This window comes from Diospyros lotus, chromosome 2, assembly GCF_014633365.1.
Source record: "Diospyros lotus cultivar Yz01 chromosome 2, ASM1463336v1, whole genome shotgun sequence".
NCBI lineage: Eukaryota > Viridiplantae > Streptophyta > Magnoliopsida > Ericales > Ebenaceae > Diospyros > Diospyros lotus.
This window is the reverse complement of record NC_068339.1, coordinates 38,006,240-38,024,628: the sequence shown is the minus strand read 5'-3', so window position 1 is coordinate 38,024,628 and position 18,389 is coordinate 38,006,240. Positions and strand designations below refer to the sequence as shown.

At 35.8% G+C, this 18,389-nt stretch overlaps 1 protein-coding gene across 11 annotated transcripts in view; it reads left to right on the top strand.

Moving 5' to 3' along the window:
* LOC127794993 (E3 ubiquitin-protein ligase BRE1-like 2) overlaps positions 1 to 18,389 on the top strand; it is a 143,404-nt gene that overhangs the window by 86,817 nt on the left and 38,198 nt on the right. For 6 of the 11 annotated variants that reach the window (XM_052326378.1, XM_052326372.1, XM_052326373.1 and 3 more), the window contains one exon: positions 3,735 to 4,576. In XM_052326378.1, coding sequence (XP_052182338.1) covers positions 4,515 to 4,576 — 62 coding nt within the window. In that variant the 5' untranslated portion in view covers positions 3,735 to 4,514. Of the gene's footprint in view, positions 1 to 3,021; positions 4,577 to 14,545; positions 14,670 to 14,741; positions 14,826 to 14,934; positions 15,055 to 18,389 lie in introns of all 11 variants that reach the window. The other 5 variants (XM_052326375.1, XM_052326371.1, XM_052326374.1 and 2 more) reach the window with 5 other exon arrangements.

Genomic DNA, 18,389 nt, shown 5'->3' with positions numbered 1-18,389 from the left:
AGAGACAAAGTATGTCTCCGTTAGGTGCGGGTCATGGCTACTCATTAAGGATCTTAGCTCCTCAAACCTCCTTAAGTAGGTCCCCACCTCACCCACCTGTTTTAGTTTATTAAACTCAATGGTGTCTGACATGCTTCTCTCCCGAACCTCTAGCACAACCTTTCGAAGAACTCCCTCCAGGTATAGTTCTCTCGCCCTCGAGTCCAACCTTGAAACCATGCGTCCACCCCATCATCAAAGTAAGCTGCTGCTAAAGCAACCCTTCTTTCCATCAGTACATTGTACCATTCGAACAACCTCTCACACTTTCTAACAAGGTCTTCGTGTCATCACCTTGCTCTACAACAATCTCATGGGCTACATTTTCTTGATTCACCCTCTCATTCTGTAAAATGGGGTCATTCCTATCCCTATGAGGAAAATCGGGAGACAACCTTACCTGATTTTGACGGGTAAACATCAACATGAACTGTTGAAGTTGATTTCCCATCTCCTCCCTCATTTGATTGATATCTTCTCTCATCCGGTTAAGTCCTCCTTCCATTTTTCGATCAACTGTCATGATCGCATCATGGTTTTGTTGATTGCTAACTTCCAGTCGGTCCATCCGATCCTGAAATTCTCCCATTGCCGAGCTGAGTTGCTGGAGCTGCGACTCCATGTTCTTCATGCGTGTTCCTTCGGCTATCTCTCGCACTCGTTGGGCCTCTTTGCCGGAATCGTGCTCTAATACCAAATGTCACAGCAATGCTGTGACAACCGATAGCTTCCTTGGTTTAGTGTGAACCTAGGTAGCGAACTAAACAGAGAGGAAGAAAGGAGGGGGAAATATAGAAGAGAAGTGAAGTGAGAAAGAGAAATAAGAGAGAGGATAACAGATTCTTTGATTAAATTCTTTGATAGCCTGTACAGAAGAGAGGATAGGCTTATATAGCATAGTCGAGAGTGCTGCCACAGAGGATCACTCCACCTCTAACAAACTATTTTGTCCTATTCTAACATTTAGACACTTGGCAGATTCTGCCATGACAATCTTACTAGCTGAAAAGTAAACCATAACAAACTATCTAGCTGGAAAGTAACTCATGCGAGGGAATAAAATACTAGTAAATACATATAGGAAATAACCGATCCTTAGCTCAAAATTTTAACCGCAACCATAGCCTTTTCTGGTCTCGTGACAACTTTTCATTAAGAGAACTTCTAAGTATGTGCTGTTTGTTGATGACATCCTCGTAATTGGTTCGGATTCTTTAGCTCTTCAAGGGTGTATACATGATTTAGACACACATTTTGCTCTTAAAACTCTAGGGTCAGTTAATTACTTCCTAGGGTTTGAAGCATATTGAAATTCCACTGGTATATATCTTACACAATCTAAGTACACATTGGACTTACTGAAAAAGGCAGCAATGCAAGATTGTAAACCGTGTGGAACACCAATGACCTGGAGCATGTCCTTGACTGATGAGGGTGAGATGTTTTCTGATTCATCTTTTTACAGAATCACTGTTGGTTCCCTTCAATATTTGACTTACACCCGATCGGATATAGCTTTTGTAGTCAACAAGTTAAGTCAATTTCTATCGTATCCTAAGTAACAACATTGGCTGGAATGTAAAAGGTTGTTGCGGTATCTTAAAGGCACTATTAATCTTGGTCTAGTGTTTACTCCGTCACCTAAGGACATGTCATTAACTGTCTACATAGACGCTGATCATGCGGGTTGTAAGGTGACTAGAAGGTCGACCAGTGGGTTGCATGTCTTCTTTGGTTGTAATTTGGGGTTCCAAGAAACAATTAGTAGTTGCCTGATTAGTGGGTGAAACAGAGTATAGGGCTGTTGCTCAAGGGGTGACTGAGATATTGTGGTTTAAATCCTTGTTATCAGAATTAGGCTATCCCTGTGTTCAAACTCTTGTACTTTGGTGTGATAATCTAGTAGCTAAAAGTATAGCTGAAAACCCTGTATTCCACTCTAGGACAAAGCACATTGAGATTGATGTGCATTTTGTGAGAGAAAAGATTGAAAGTGGAGATGTTGATATTTGGTATGTGCCTACTCTTCATCAAGTAGCTGACATTTTTACTAAAGGGTTATCAAGGGATAGATTTGTGTTTCTATGTACTAAGTTGGGGCTCAAGAGGTCACCTATGTCTCACTCTTATTCTGATCCTTTTACTGTTATTTCAGAAAGATTGTTGTCTACAAATACTACAAAGTCTGGTTCCTCATCATCATCATCTATGGAGCTTGGTTTGAGGGGGAATGTGGAAGATATAAGTTGTTGGTAGCAGGCAACAAGTGTGCTCTCAATTGTAGCTGATTATATTTGTTATGGTCGTTGCTGTGTTTAGTTAGGCAGTTCATAATTTCGATATATATATATATATATATATATATATACAAGGATCAATTAGTTTTCTCATTGTATTGATTTGTCATTTTCTTCATTCATTTTCAATAATATTCTCGAGGTATTTTTCTATCTCTTCTTGTTTCTTCTTTCCGACTGTGAAACTCTGGCTTCACAATGAAGGCCAGAAGAGAATGAGTCTTCTTTAGGCAACAATCAACTCTAATACCGTGTAGAAGAAAACTAAAAACTTTGTATATATTTCTCTTACACTTCCCGAGGAATGGTTACAATATAAATAAGAGAAATAAACTAATCAAATCCCTATAACTAAGGAAAAAAGAAGGAATCTTAATTAGATCAGTTACTAATTTACATCAATCAATCAATCCCAACAATTAAGATTGATTATAATCAATCCCAACAATTAAGATTGATTATAATCAATCCCATAGATTGTGGAATAATTGAGATTGATAATCTATCCCATAAATTGAGGAATCAATCAAGAAGAGTCATTCAATCAACAATTTATATTCTTGTCCCAATCCTATGAATCTGCTTATTAAATTCTGTCCGTGCTTCAAATTCAGGCATCAGAACATTTGCCCATCAAAATCTTATTACGACTTATATCACCTTTTCTAGAAACAAACAAATGAAGGTATTTTTTTATCATCTAAGTTGCTGCTATTACTGCTACAACTGTTCATGACATTGCATTTTGTACTCCCCCTTTAGCACAGTGAATCATATTTTATTATCATTGTGTTTCCTTTTTCCTTCTGTATAGAAAGTCACCAAACTTTTCTTTTCGCTTTTTTTTTTTTAATTATAAATTAAGTTCTTGATCATGTTGTCCTAGAATTTCACCTGCAGGGATGTTTTAGAGTTGAAGGAGGTTGGTCAAATTAAAGATGAGGAGAGAGGCTTATATTTCTGAATTTTGATGCATGCCAACCATGTTTAAATACCGAAATAGCTTACTTAGGAAAAGAAAATCTTAAATGCACCCTGTTTTCTATTCAACCTTTTGACATATGGATTCATTTACCCCACTACTATGTTTATCTGCTGACCCTCTTTTTTTCTTAATGCTTTGTACCTTATTTGCCAACTATGAGTTGAGCTAGAAGATATGCAGCCACAGAACCAACATTATTGTTTGAGAGGGTAGATTGTAACATCAAGGTCTGTCCCCTAGTTGATTCCTCGGCTGAATTGAGATTTGAGAGGGAAGATTAGCCTCTTCTTGTCATTGCATTGTCATATCTTGTTGCATTGTTGTATGTTGCCATATGTTGTTTGTATGTACTGTAGCTGGTTATGAGATTGTAAAAATGAAGCTGGAGCTAAGCCTTTCTCTCTCAAAAGCAGGTATCATCTGAAAAACAGTGGGTTCATGCTACAGAAGTATCTCTGAAGTTGAGGATTGCTGTCAGTGAGCACCGGGGAAGATTCATCAGTAGTTGGTAGTAAAAGTTGCCGCTTATCCCCCCAGCAATCTGACAACCTTGCAGATGGAAGCCTGCATCACTGGAGCAATAAAATCTTTTCAAGAAGATAGAGGCCTAGCAATCAATCTAGAAACAGGGTGGGATTTGCTGGTGCTGAGAAGGAATTGAAGCGGCAGAAATCTGCCACCTCTTCTTCCAAGAATGAAAATCAACATATACAGGGAAAATTGGATGAGGTTTAGATGGACTTGAAAGAGGAAATGTGTTTGTCGTACTTTTTACCTTTCAGACTCATGTTTTTGAAGTCTTTGCTCCCTTCCCTGAGGACCTTGCTCATAGATCCCTTATTCAAATAGATTTTTTTATTTTTGTTTTTAGGTGCCATGTTGGATTGCAGTTGTCTTGATATGATATGATAAATGCCTTGATCGGTGGCTGCCCCTGGAGGGTTATATGTACTGACTAGGTCCTTGCCCAAGCATGGCATGTGATTTGAAATGGTCATTACATATGCTTGTGAAGAATGAGTAGGATTCTTTCCTTTTCAGTGGGTTTACTATTTTTGAATTTCACTTAATTTTTCCTCTAGAAATGTAGAAGTGAGAGGAACAAGCTTGGTGAAGAGCACTGAAGGAGTTAAACAGTGAAGTTGCTGAAAAGAGTTCTGAAACTGGAAAGGCTGCGATACAGAAACTCCGGGATGAAATCAAGGACTGCGAGGCTATTTTCAGCTCTGGCGCATGTTTTAATCAGCTCAAGAAGGTATGGGTGCATGTTCCTGTAAGACCTTCCTTTTGGCTGGTGTGCTTTGTTTTACACTTCTCCATTCTTGTAATTGTTTGGATTTTACTTGTGACCTGCATTTATGCCAGCCAAACTCTCTTGCCATACGCTCAGCATAGTATCTGAAAGGTGGTTCATATGAAAATCGTGTATCAGGTGGATTTGCTCCTTTGGTTTGGTTATTTATTTTGCTTGTTTGGACTATTTGCTGGGTTGTGATTGTCAAGTGCTATTATCTATTTTGCAAACCATGCATTCAAAGTAATCTGCATGCCCTGATTGTGGAACTGCATTTTGACCAAATAATGTTCCAGTTAAGATATGATTATGATTGAGAATATGTTGTATATTTTCTGTCATCTCGAAAGGCTAGATATATTTGATGCTTTCAGGGATTGCGGTGTATTGCCTTTCAAGGAATTCATATTCTGAAGTTTTTAGGCCAAAGTAATGAGGCAACCCAAGAGGGAGGCTGAATTGGATTTTTGAAAAATTCTTACTTTACTTTCAAATAGCAATGTAAATCATGTGTGGTGAATAAAAATGCGGAAGCAATATAAACACAAATAAATCAATTCATTAATTCCAACCTAATATGAGCACAAATAAAGCATGTGCTGGAATGTAAAGAGTAAGGGAAGAGAGAAGCAAACTCAAGGATTTATGGTGGTTCGGTTTCTCCTCGAACCTACATCCACTCCTCAAGCTCCATTTGAGTTTTCAATCCACTAGCTTCAATATTCTTCACAAGTGAAGACCAAATCTTTACAATGATCCTTTTCTAGGTTTAAGATCACAACACAAATTTTTTCTGGATAAAGAATCACAATCTTCAACGTATTAGTATTTCTTCTCACTAGGAACTAACAAACATGATAACCAAGAGCTATACCTTAAGCTCTTTAGCACTCCAGTCAATACAATGAGAGAAATTCAGCTCACAAGGGTTTACAACCTTTCTCTTACAACAAATCCTCCCTAGGATAGATTTACAAATGAAGCTCTAAGATTAATGAGAAAGATACTTGAAACTCACATAGATAATATTCCAATATATTCTTGCATCTAATCTACTTTCTAGATGCCAAGAGTCTTTTATTTATAGTCTTCAACCTTCTCTATAGAAAACTACCCGTTGGGGATTAAAATGACGAATTGATAGTCTGCAGAAAAGTAGCCGTTAGTAAATTTTCGATAGAAACAGTTGACAGTTTTAGAATGCAGTCGATAATTTATTTTGAATTATTGAAAAACCAGTTGACAGTTTAATGAAACTTTTGATTGTAAATGTTACAGAAATGGTCGATAGCAAACAACTGAGAGTATGCATTTTGTATGGTTGACTGTTTAAATAATTAGTCAATAGTTGTGGATATCTGCCAACCATATGCAAAGACTGATCGACAGATTTAACTTTGAAAAACTTTGACAAAGAGATAATACAACAATCGGTCGATATGTAAAATCATTTAGTTGAGAGTTATGATATTTGTCTTTGAAACACAAGATCAAAATGAATGTTTCAAATCTATTTATTTATCTTTTTAAATCTTTAATAATATTTTAGGATCCACAAAATTCAATTGATTTAAAGGATAAGTTCAAATCCATTTTGAAGAATTGTTTAAGATCAAAACCTTGAAGTCCAAGACACTTATTTCAACATGTCCAAAACCTTTAAGTCTAATTTTATCAATAACACATTAAAATGTGTTTTAAGTTGTACATCATCAAAACATCATTAAAATCAAGTAAACAATGGATTCAGTGATTACTTATATTTCTTCCATTTATAAGTTATTTATTTGTCTTTTTAGAACTTGATTATATTTTTGGATCCACAAGACTTAAAAGACAATTTTAGAACATTTTCAAGAGTTATTCAAAGTAGTTTGAGTTTAAAATCTTAAAGACCAAAACATTTACTCAAACAATACTTATTAAAGTTTTGTGTAATGGTACTCATCATCAAAACCATGTCAAAAGTCCCTATTTGAGGGTTGAGCCTGAGGGGTGTCAAAGTATGGTGTAGCAAGACTAGTCACCATCTGTGAGGAATCCAATATCTTTATTCTATGAGGGGTGGATGAGTGCCCAATCTAATTAAAGAGTCGATGGCAATGAAGGCTCGAACAAGTAGAAAAAAAAAAAGACCAAGCATTAGCAATAAATGTTGACAAGTTAAATCACTAGCAATGAAGGCTGGTAGTTGTCATGACTTAAGGTTTAACCTAAGGTTTGTACGGGAATTTGGAAGAAATTAGAGGGAGAGAATAGTAAGGGAGGGATAAATTAGAAGAATGGAAGGAAAATTCAGAGAGAACATAGAGGAAGAGAGAATTTGAGAGGGAAGTAATCAGATATCATTCAACAACTGTCTGTTTCTAACTAATGTAGCCTATTTATAGGATGTTCTATCCTTTTAGTTAATGATAAACTAAAGGTACAATATGACAACAACCTAAAGTACAACAAGAAAGAAATACATGTTTTGGACAATTACTACTATATCCTTAGGGTCGTGACAATCCCCCTTCCTTCGAGAGATTTCTTGTCCCTAAGAAATTACAGCACCTGGACCTGTTTTTTCATCCAATCCCTACTTGCTCTTGCTTTTCTTCTTCTTTTCCTCATCTAGTCCCTGCATATTCAGTAACTGCCTTCTGCATTGGTGGCTTAGGCTGAATTTTTCTTCGCATTTATAGCCTAATCCTAATCATCTCCTTTCTCCATAATAGGAGATTTGACTAAATTAAGCTTAGTGTAAACCCTAGGATTCACATTTCCCTGAGTCAATCCTAAGGCTGCAGTCTAGGAATTTTCTTCCAACTCGTGACTAATCGAAGGATAATAGAATCTTGTGCATTTTGAAAATCTCTTCTAATGCAAGCTCCTGCAATGTTGCCTTCTCAGTAGCCTACTTAACAGTAGCAGGTTGCATCATCTTGATTGTTGGCCTTAGTTCATCCTTGGGGCCACTGATGAAGCTGGAAATGAAGTATTGTTCAGTTAAAGAAGGTTGTGAATTCAACATAAAAGATCTTAATTCCTCAAATTAGATTTGATACTCCATCACGGATTCGTCTTGTTGTAGTTTGTTAAATTCTTCAACTACATTGGTCATAGACTTCTCTCCAAATCGGTCACATAGATCCTCCAAAAACTCCATCCAATTAGCCTCAAATGTCCTCATCTTGATCCAACCTTGATACCATGAGTCAGTCGTATCATTGAGGTAGGTTGCTGCAAGGTTGATCTTCTGTCCTTTTACTATATTATAATATTGAAAAAACCTCACATCTGTGGATCCACCATCTAGGTTTTGTTCCTTCAGACGCTAGTATCTCTAGCCTTGGCATCGGAGTATAAGGAGTGGTTTAAGAAGAACCTCTTACATGGATTATTTTCTCCAAGACCAATGACTCCTCTGCTTTTGCAATTTTGAAGCTTGAGGAAGAATTCTATCACCAATTAGGATTGGATCAGAAGTGGATCTAGTTGGAAAATCCACTGGTAAGCTAAATTGAGGCAATTTCGACAACATGTTAAAATTGCTATTCATTCTTTTGCCAAAATTCTCAAGAGTTTCTCTATTTTTTTCAAGTTCTCTTTGCACACTCTGATTGCAATGCTTCTTCTCTGCCACGACTAGCTGAGTCTATCTCAATTTGAATTCTAGTGCCTCCATTCTTGCCTCAAACTGCTTCATTTGTCTTCCTTCTGCCATTGCCAATGCTTGCCTCAAATTGCAACTTCTATTCACTGCTAGGATCACCTAAAGAACTCTAATCTCATGTCCAAGAATCGATCGCAAATGACCGCCTTTTATTAGTAATCACTCAAGAATTTTGCTTCGAGCACTTACATTCTCTCTATTTAGTAGTCAGGACCACTGGCTCTAATACCAAATGTCCCGACTCAGAGTTTAACTTAGGGTTTGTAAGGGAAATTGGAAGAAATCGGGGGAGAAAGGATAGAAAGGGAGGGAGTAATTAGAAGACTAGAGGGAGAATTCAGAGAGAACAGAGAGGGAGAGAGAATTCAACTAGTGGAAAATGGTCCATTTTGATTGTGCATGTGAATGATATTATAATCATTGGTGATGACTTTCAAGAAATTGTTGAACTTAAACAACGGTTGAGAGCTGAATTTGAGGTCAAAGACTTAGGCACCATGAGATATTTTCTAGGAATGGAAGTGGCCAAAAGCAAACAAGGCCTTCTAATTTTGCAAAGGAAATATACTCTTGATCTCCTGAAGGACACTGGAATGCTAGGAAGCCGTCCAACAGATACACAACTTGATAGAAACTAGAAATGGAGGATAACTGAGAATGATCCCCTGTTAATAAAGGAAGATACCAGAGGCTGGTTGAAAGACTTATCTATCTTTCACCCACTCGTCCAGATATTACTTATGCTATGAGTATTGTGAGCCAATTTATGCATCACCCACTGAACAACATCTAGATGCAGTATATCACATCCTAAGATACTTAAAGGGCACACTAGGAAAAGGGATAATGTTCCAAAAAAATGAAGCTAGAAGAGCTCAAGGTTTTGCTGATGTTGACTGGGCAGGTTCTGTTATGGATAGTAGATCAGCTTCTAGTTTTTGAACTAAATTGTGGGGAAATCTAGTCACCTGGAGGAGTAAGAAGCAATCAGTCACCTGCAGATGCAGAATTTGGGGCTAATGTTGTATAGTGATAGCAAGTCAGCTATCAACATTTGCCAATAACCCAATCCAGCATAACAGGATGAAGCATGTAACAATTGATAGGAGTTTTATAAAAAGGGAAATCAAACATGGAGGAATAAAACTTACCTATCTTCCTATAGTTGGTCAAGAGGCAAATGTATTCACCAAGGCCATGCCAATACCGGGATTCGAATCACTTATTAAAAAGCTGGGAATAAGGGACATCTAGTCACTAACTATTCACCAACTTGAGGGGAGTGTCGGAGAATCTCGAATTAGTGGACCCAAATTAGTGGGATTGATAGCAATATTTTTAGTATTTATCTTCTGGTTATTCTTACCTATTGTATCCAATTTATAGCTTAGGAATTATTTCCATTTTTCCTTACAGTCAATATCCTAGATTAGGAAATGTCTCCTGTACATATTACAACATCCTAGATTAGGAAACTAATTCTATGTATTCTATAGCATCCTAGATTAGGAAATGTCTTATGTATATATTCCTTAGAGAATAATGAAATTGTGTGAGAGTTATTCCCCTCCAAAACCTATCTTGTTTAAGAATATATCATCCTTTCCTCTCGTTGAGAAACTAACATGGCACCATATTTATAGTCGAATTTTGGTTATTAGAGTAACCCTTGAACTCCCCAATGGTTCCGCAACAGTTTGCTTTCACATGCTAATTATATCAAGATAATTTTCAACATGTATGGGATTCATTTAAAAGCATATTGGTGCAAGAATCACCACTCACCTAACTTTTGGTATGGAAGTAATTCTTGAAATACCCGAAACATTTCACCAAAGGACGTAGCTTCAGCTGAAGAAAGAATCTACATGTTGTGTAGATGAATTAATGTTTGCAGTTGTAAGAATTGAAATTGAGATTGTTGTTCTCTAATGAATTGATAATCATCGATCTATGATAGAACGATCTTTTTGCTTAAAGGTTCAAACAACTAAATAAAATCCGCTTCTAAATTTGTGACATGATTATGGTCTAGGTAAACATATATTAACCTTAGTGGGCCTACGTTTCTTGCTTGGAAGCGGGTTGATGTAAAATGAAGAACAAGAATGAAGAATAACTAAAAACTCAACTCAACTCAATATTCAATTCAATAATCAAGGTTGGCTCATAACATAACCTAAAGGGTTCATATAAGCTATAAATATCTAACTAGGAAACATAATCAAAGAACTAAATTTTTATCCTTATTAGAATTCAATGATGGAAACATAATCTTTCCAAGAATAATTAGGAAAGAAATAAATGAAAAAAAGAAATAAAATATGCTATTTTCTATATTTGTCCTTACAATAATATATTCCAAAATATTTATTTCCTATCCTATATCATGAGCTTATGCAACTTAATGGGCTATTGCAACTTAATAGGAAATAAATGAAAAAAGAAATAAAATATGGGAGCGGAGTGTGACATATATTGTCATTGGGGCCAAAGAGTTATTACGTAAATATAATTATATGCATTCATATGTATTAGCATAGGCTCAAGCAAAATATATTCTTAAAAGCAAAAAATATGTACCTCTTTATTTTTACAAAACTATTACACTTTTTTTTTTAGAATAAGATATTGGGGAGTCATCATTGCAAAAACTATAAATAAATTGTAACTGTCACGTGAAAAACCATAATATATATGACAAAAATCTTAAAAAATGGGGGTATATGAAAAAATCTTGAAAGGTATAAGGGGTAAATGAAAAAATCTTGATAGATATACTAGGAAAATTAAAAAAATTCTTTAAAGTTAAGGGGGTAAATGAAAATAATTGATAGTTAGGGGGGTTATGGCCCCCTTGCCCCAATGAGTATTTGTAATTGATGCAAACCCATTAGGTTCACTCATCGTCGCCCCCCAACCCCTTTGTTTCTCCAAAATTCTCTCTCCAACTCTTTCTCACAAACACTAAAACCCTAAATTTTGCACTCCTCTTTCTTTATCTCACAAACACCAAAGCCCTAGATTTTCTAGCCCTTTAACTTCAAACAAGGTATAAGGAGGTGAAAGCCATTATCTTAGGCATCAAGAAGACAGGTAAGCATTATTGATCATGGTCAGAGGTTTCCAAGTAAGTGCTTTTTGTTCAAGGGGCTTAGTGTCTCTCTCTTTCCATATATATATGTGTGTGTGCGTGCATTGGTTTGCTGGCCATCCCTAACACCTTAAAAACCCTAGATCTGAGAGCCTTTCTCCCCTGTTTTTGGCCATTGCTATCCTTTTTCACGATTACTTTTGTAAGATCCTAACTTTTTATACTCAAAAATACATTTTTTTTTTCAAATCCTCTAATTTCTCTTCCCATAACCCCATTATCTTTATTTAATTGGGAAAGTTACACAAAAATTTAGTTGGGAAATCCTATTTTCCTCCAAGGTTGATTGATTTGTTGATCAACTATTTGTTCGCTTGGGTGGTTAGGACGTCCCTTTTTCCCAATAGGTATGATCTAATTAACTTGGCCCTTGTCCTTTTGATTTACCTTAAATTTTTTCCATTCTTAGCCTTTGGACCCCTACAATTGAGCTCATAATTGATTATGCTTTGCTAATTTGCTTTATCATACTTCTCGTAGACTATTTCGTTCACAATTGAAGCCTAGCCTTTCAGTCGTATGACCAACTATGAACCTTAGACCAAGATTTAAAGATCATGAAGCCTAAAATTCCAGCCATCTTATTGTAACCCAACCCAATTTAGACCCAATTGACACTCATTTTAGAGGAATTGCAAACAAATACACATATACCATTTATCAATTATTTACTCTATAACATAATATTTGCTAAAAGTAATAGAAAAGTCCCTTAAGTTATTTAAGGTTATGAAAATAATAGAAAGGCAACTTAAGTTTATTGAAATTGAAAAAAAAAAATTAAGTTTATAAAATTATAAAAACCACTAAAAGTTTTGAAAAATTTATAAAAAACCCCTAAGTTCCAAAATGGTAGAAATGCCCACAAGTTTCTAAAAATGATATAACAACCCTTAGAATGGCTTTAGGCTAGTTCTTACAAATTAAATGTGGATTAACATACACTTATAATGTTGATTCAGGTTAAGCTTTTATTGTGGTCTAGAATATTGAGCCTATATTTCATAAGGACTATACAAGTGATTATTTTGCGATATGTTTGTTTGAAATTTTATTGTCATTAATGATTGTGAAATGCTTTGACTTGATATTATATGGTCTCATTGTTTATTTGGTGTATAAGATATGATGAATTATTGAAACCAATTGAGAATAAGATTGATAAGTTGTCATATGGTAAAACATGGAAGATAATTATTTTACAGTGGTATCATGTGGTTATATGATGTTATGGACCATTGTTGTAACACCATGGGTCCTTACCCAAAAGTGCTATTTGAAGGTGATTTATGAGCTCATGTGTCTTAAGTAAAATACCCAAGACCTCCTTAATAGACTACCAATGTGGTCGTGACAATTGTCGAAAGAGTAGGGTATATTTCCATAGTGATGGCTATGACAATTAGAATCCATTTACTAATGTGGCACAATCGAGGTTTTATTTTCTCAACAGCTAGTTACTCCATGGTACTTGTGGGATAGGGACGTAGGATTGACCTTGTGGCCCTTTTATACATTGTGGATCCACAAACTACACATATCTACCTATTGAGATGATTATAATATTAATGATAGATAATTGAGTAATATGATTAATGGTTCCCTGTGTTGTACATATTTTTTACATTAAAATGGATTTATTCCACTCTCTTGTTACTACACCATGTGACTTGTTTGATTCATACTGTTGTAATGGGAATATTTTCAAATGTCATCTTTTTTATTGTAAACACATGTAAATTCAATATTTTGGGTTATGATATATTACATGTAGAATGCCTATCATTGAGCTATGGGCTCACAACTACACCTAACATTTTTTAGCTAATCAGTAAGATGCTTAAAAATGGACTCGAATTGGGGGCTGTTAGTGGACTTATTTGGACCATCCTATTTATTTTGTTGGACATGTAATGGTGGGATGTTGTACTCGGGTTATTTTAGTTTTTGTATGTCATTGTAGTTTTCAGTGGCTAAGTTGATGTCTAGGCAATTCCCAGTGTTACAAACTACAGTTTTGTGAACCATACTACTTGCAAGAGGGGTGTGACAGTCAATGGCTATGTTGATGCTTAGTCACTTCCCAACACTTCGACCCACATTTGTGTGAACCAACTTCATACAACAGTTGACTTTCCTTTGGTTAGTCAACCACAACTAGCTAGCCTGGTCGACTACTTACTTCATATATTAAATAGTTGATGCCTAAGTCGACATCTAATCAACTCTTGACACTACAATCAATGGATGAGATGTTGCTTACGATGCATATGAGCTGGTAGTTTGGAAAATTGTTTTCATTTTATTTGATTTTTTTTGGTATGGATAGCATTGTTTTGGGTTAAAAAAATCCTATTCTATTGCATCTATCCTAGAAGCAATGATATAGGCAGTAGCATTGAGATAAGCCCCTATTGCATATGAGTATCCTCAAATTGTTATTTTAGTGTTCTAAGTTTATATTCCTAGCCATTAAGGCATTGGTTCTCTAATAACTTGTTAAAATAATAAAATAATTGGTGACCATAGTTTTCATTCTGTTTCTTTTCCATAACTTGGGATATTTTAATGCTATCTTCCAATTATATACGATGGTTAATTTGATGATAGATTGTTCTATTGCATGAGGGGATTGGCGTCCTTCCAATTGAATCAGAAAAATTTTATTTTCTTCTTTTATAACTTGGGTTAGCGAATACTATCATCCAAATACCAGTGATTGATTGATTTGATGGTAGAGGTGCTTGTTTGGTTGCATCAAGTGATTGATGTCAATAAAAGTAGAAAGATTACATGGATAGGATATAAACTAATGTTCATTTCTATTCAGGGGAGTAATATGAGATAATCATCCCTCAAGCCTTGAGGTTGTATTTTCTGCATATATTTATAATCGACATATATCTCAGCGCACACATGCATATATAAGTTACGCTGTCTATATAACTTTGATGAGTAACACATAACATATAAATCTAGACATACATGCTTACAACATTTATATTTATACAGATATATGTTGCATTACCTAGCTCTTGTCAATGCTTTATGATGATTTATCTATCTTTCTATATCCTTACCTATCCTAATGTTTAACCAAATGAATGCATCTTGAAAGATCTAGGAGAAAACTAGTCAATCTAAAAATGAAGAAGGATTCAGAGTTCAGGGTCCATACTTTTTTCCCGGGGGAAGGAAGTAGAAGTTTGTCAGAATTGGAGGAATCCATCGAGGAAACTAAGGTGTTATCTTGTACCTGGGTTTCTCTTTGTGTGTGTGTGTGTATTTATCTCATTTTTATGTATATTATGTAGATTCTAGAGGCTAACCGTTTGTGCGAGCTTCAAGAGGCACAGGAGAAAAATCTAATCCTTTCAAGACAATTGCGAAATCTTCAGGTATTGAACATGAATTTCCTTTTCCCATGTACTTACATTTGCAAAAACTAGACTAAAGTGTTTTAGTCTTGATGAAAATAGACCTTAAATTGGTGGTGTGTTCCTGTAGGATAATGTGAAGGATGAGAAGAACGTTTTTTCCTCCCATTTGTATACTTCCTTGAATGACCAATTCCAATATTGGAATACTAAAGTAGAATGGTATAAAGGAATCATAGACTCCTTGCAGGTTAAGTTGCTTATTTAGTTAGTCAAGTTAATCTGACACTTCACCTATATATGTAGTCCCTCTAAAATTTTTAGTTACAGGCTGACAGGTCTTCCGTACTCAGAAGGGAGAAGGAATTAAGTAGAGAGGCAGAATTGCTGCATGCTGCTCGGAATGATATTATCACTTCTGAGTTTAAAGTTGAAGAACTAAGGACTCAATTGCATAACTGTATTATTCAGAAAAATGCGCTAGAGATTAAAATGCAAGAAGCTTTGCAAGATTCTGGTAATTGTATTATACTACCAAATTTAAGTTAATATATGAGCTACAACTTTCTAACTATCATTTCCTGCTCCAGGTAGAAAAGACCTTGAAGCTGAATTTCATGTGATGGCTTCAGCATTGTCTAAGGAACTGGGAATGATGGAAGCTCAGCTGAAGATTTGGCAGGAAAAAGCTCTTGAAGCCATTTTTTTAAGAGAAAAAGTCCAATCACAGAAAGTTTTATTGCAGAACATGGTTATGTTTCACCCTACCTCTCTTTTGTGACATGGTTAAATTGTTGGATGAACTTTTTGCAATTTCTGTTCCCAGGGGAAAACTGCAAGGTGCACCTATTTTATGGGTAATAAAAAGAACTAATAGTGATAGTTCATACAAATTTATTCCTATGAACATGTAAAACTAGAGAATTGACCTCCTCAATAAAGTAGAAAAGAAAATGAGAAAAATCAAGAGGGTGCCATATCCACCTGTATGGCTGTATGAGGAAAATGGAATGAGGATATAACCCCTTTGCTAGGACATGTGTTTTTCATTCGACTTCTTGTGCCATCTCACATAACTACCTGGGTTCCAAAAGGATAATATGAGATTGGGAATCAATTTCAGTAGGTACTTGACATAAGTTTTAGGGAAAAAGTAGGAAGCTAGAAATAAGTATTTAAAAATGTAATTATTATTAGTTTGTTAGGAACTTGGTTGGAGTGCAAACTGTTATTGATATCTAGTGTGTGGTATTTCTTTTTCGTTACATTGCCTGTAAGGATACCATTTTTCCTGTGAGATTGACCCATTCTTTTATTACTGGTAGATTGCTGAAGAGAAGAGCTTGACAGATACGTGCGCCCAACAGGATGCAAAGATTAAATCCCTAAAAGCACATGTAAGTTTCTCCAACCTTACTCAAGATTTTGAAAGCTCATGTGTTTATGGTTTTCTTTTTACAGATCATTCTAGCGTAAGAAAGCATTACTTGTCATAAAACTTTAACCTTTTAACACTTGGGACCAAGATGAACTAGATCATGTTGCTAACTTCAGAGCATGAACTGCTGCAGATAGAGAAGTTGCAAAAGGAAACACTTGAATCAGAATTCCGAATTGACATGCTGGGGCAGCAGATATATGACAACAGGTACATTGAGTCATTGACTAAATCAGGGGTTAGCGGATCCATTGAAATTACTTCTGGTTATTTGGTTTTTAGACAGTTATAACTACAACTTAATGTGTTGTCCTAATAAGAGAAAAAAGGCTTGAATTGGTGCTTAAATTTGATGAGTACTAGAGATATTTGAATTTTCCTATGCATGAGTGTAGTAGAATGCTAGTATAGTTTTTGATGAGTACTAGAGCTTTTTTCACTTTCTTATGCATGAACATCGTTGAAGGCTTATGTGACTTAATATGCTTCAAAAGAATACAAAAAGAAGTGATCTTATAGCCTTATGCCTTATTTTGATTAGGGAGAGGAGGGTAGGGGAAATTCTTTCCCTTCTTTGTGGGAGAGTTCCATAATGGAAGCGGAGGGTACATGATACCCTTCCCTTCTTTCCCATCCAAAATTTTTCTTACACCCCAATTTGAGGTGTAGGGAGGGAGAAGGGAATGTTTTAATATTTTTATTGTTTTATCCTTATTATTTTTGTGTGAAAAGCCCAATATTAACTTGAAAATGAAGGGCATCATTATTACCTTTATTGCTTTGCCATTTCGTTTCCTTTTATTCTCTATCCAAGTGAATTGAAACTATATTACTCTTCTTTATATTCCATTCTTCCCAAACAGGGATAGAAATAACTTATGTTACTTCTAATATGTACCATTCTATTCCTTGCCTCACCACTCTCCCAAACAAAGGATAAAGTCTCTCTCTCTCTCTCTGAAAGTTCATTAAGTACATAGAAAGGCATCTAGTGTCAAGTTATCATAATCGAACTTTTCTCAAACTCTGTGATTAGGAGTCTTAACTGTTGGATGATTCACGAGATTGAAGGAATTAAAGAGAAGGATTGTGAGCTGCATTTTGTAACATCCCGCATCCAGCGATAGGAAGGACCAGAACAACTTATCCTGATGAGCCTACACGAACTTCCCAGGGGTCACCCATCCTTGAGCTTCCCCAGCTCAAGCATACTTTAGCCGGGAGTTCTTTGCCTACATTCAATCCAAAAGGTATCCAGCTGATGTTATTTCATTCCTTACTTATCCTCGATATATACTACCTTCTCTGGGCTCTTGGGGTATTACACATTTCCTAAAATCAAGACAGATCTTCTCCAAGATTAGGAAAGTGATCCTGATTTGATATGTTTCCTAATTTGTGTTTGTATATTTAGTTTCCTTGTATAGTGTACAACATATTTAGTTTTCCTTTCTACAACTTTCCTATAGTGTAATCCTCCTCCTATTAATAGGGAATGTACTTAGTGTCTAATATACGATTGAACGATTCTTTTTCTGTTCTTCCTATCCAATCTATACCAATTTCTACATGGTATCAGAGCCAACCTAAGGAAGATTCATATTCGTTCATTTCTCGGCCTTCATTGCCTCAATAGTTTCCTGCCCTTCTCTTCTAGCAGTTAACCCTTAGAATGTCAAAGATTGCAGAAACAACTTCTCCCATGTCAATGAGAGAAGCAAGTTCAATTGAGCCAGCGGTTTAAATTGAGCCCTCGACCAGAAGTACCTCTTCGATGAGTTTCTTGGTATGCACCAATCATATCGATTGGATGGTGGCAACTACCTCTAATGGTCCCAACTGGTGAGGACGTTTTTGAAGGGAAGGGGGAAGATCTCTCACCTCATTGGACCAGCGCCCAACGCCTCGGATCCCACATTTGCTGTTTGGGACGTGGAGGACTCTATGTTGATGTCATGGCTGTGGAGTTCCATGCAACCCGAGGTGAGTAAAAATTACATGTTTCTATCTACGATTGAGGATATATGAGAGATAGTTAAGAGGACATATTCAAAGGTGCAAGATGCATATGTTGTCTATGAGATTAAGACTAAAATCAGTAGCACAAAACAAGGGTTCATGTCTATGACTGATTATTACAACAAGAT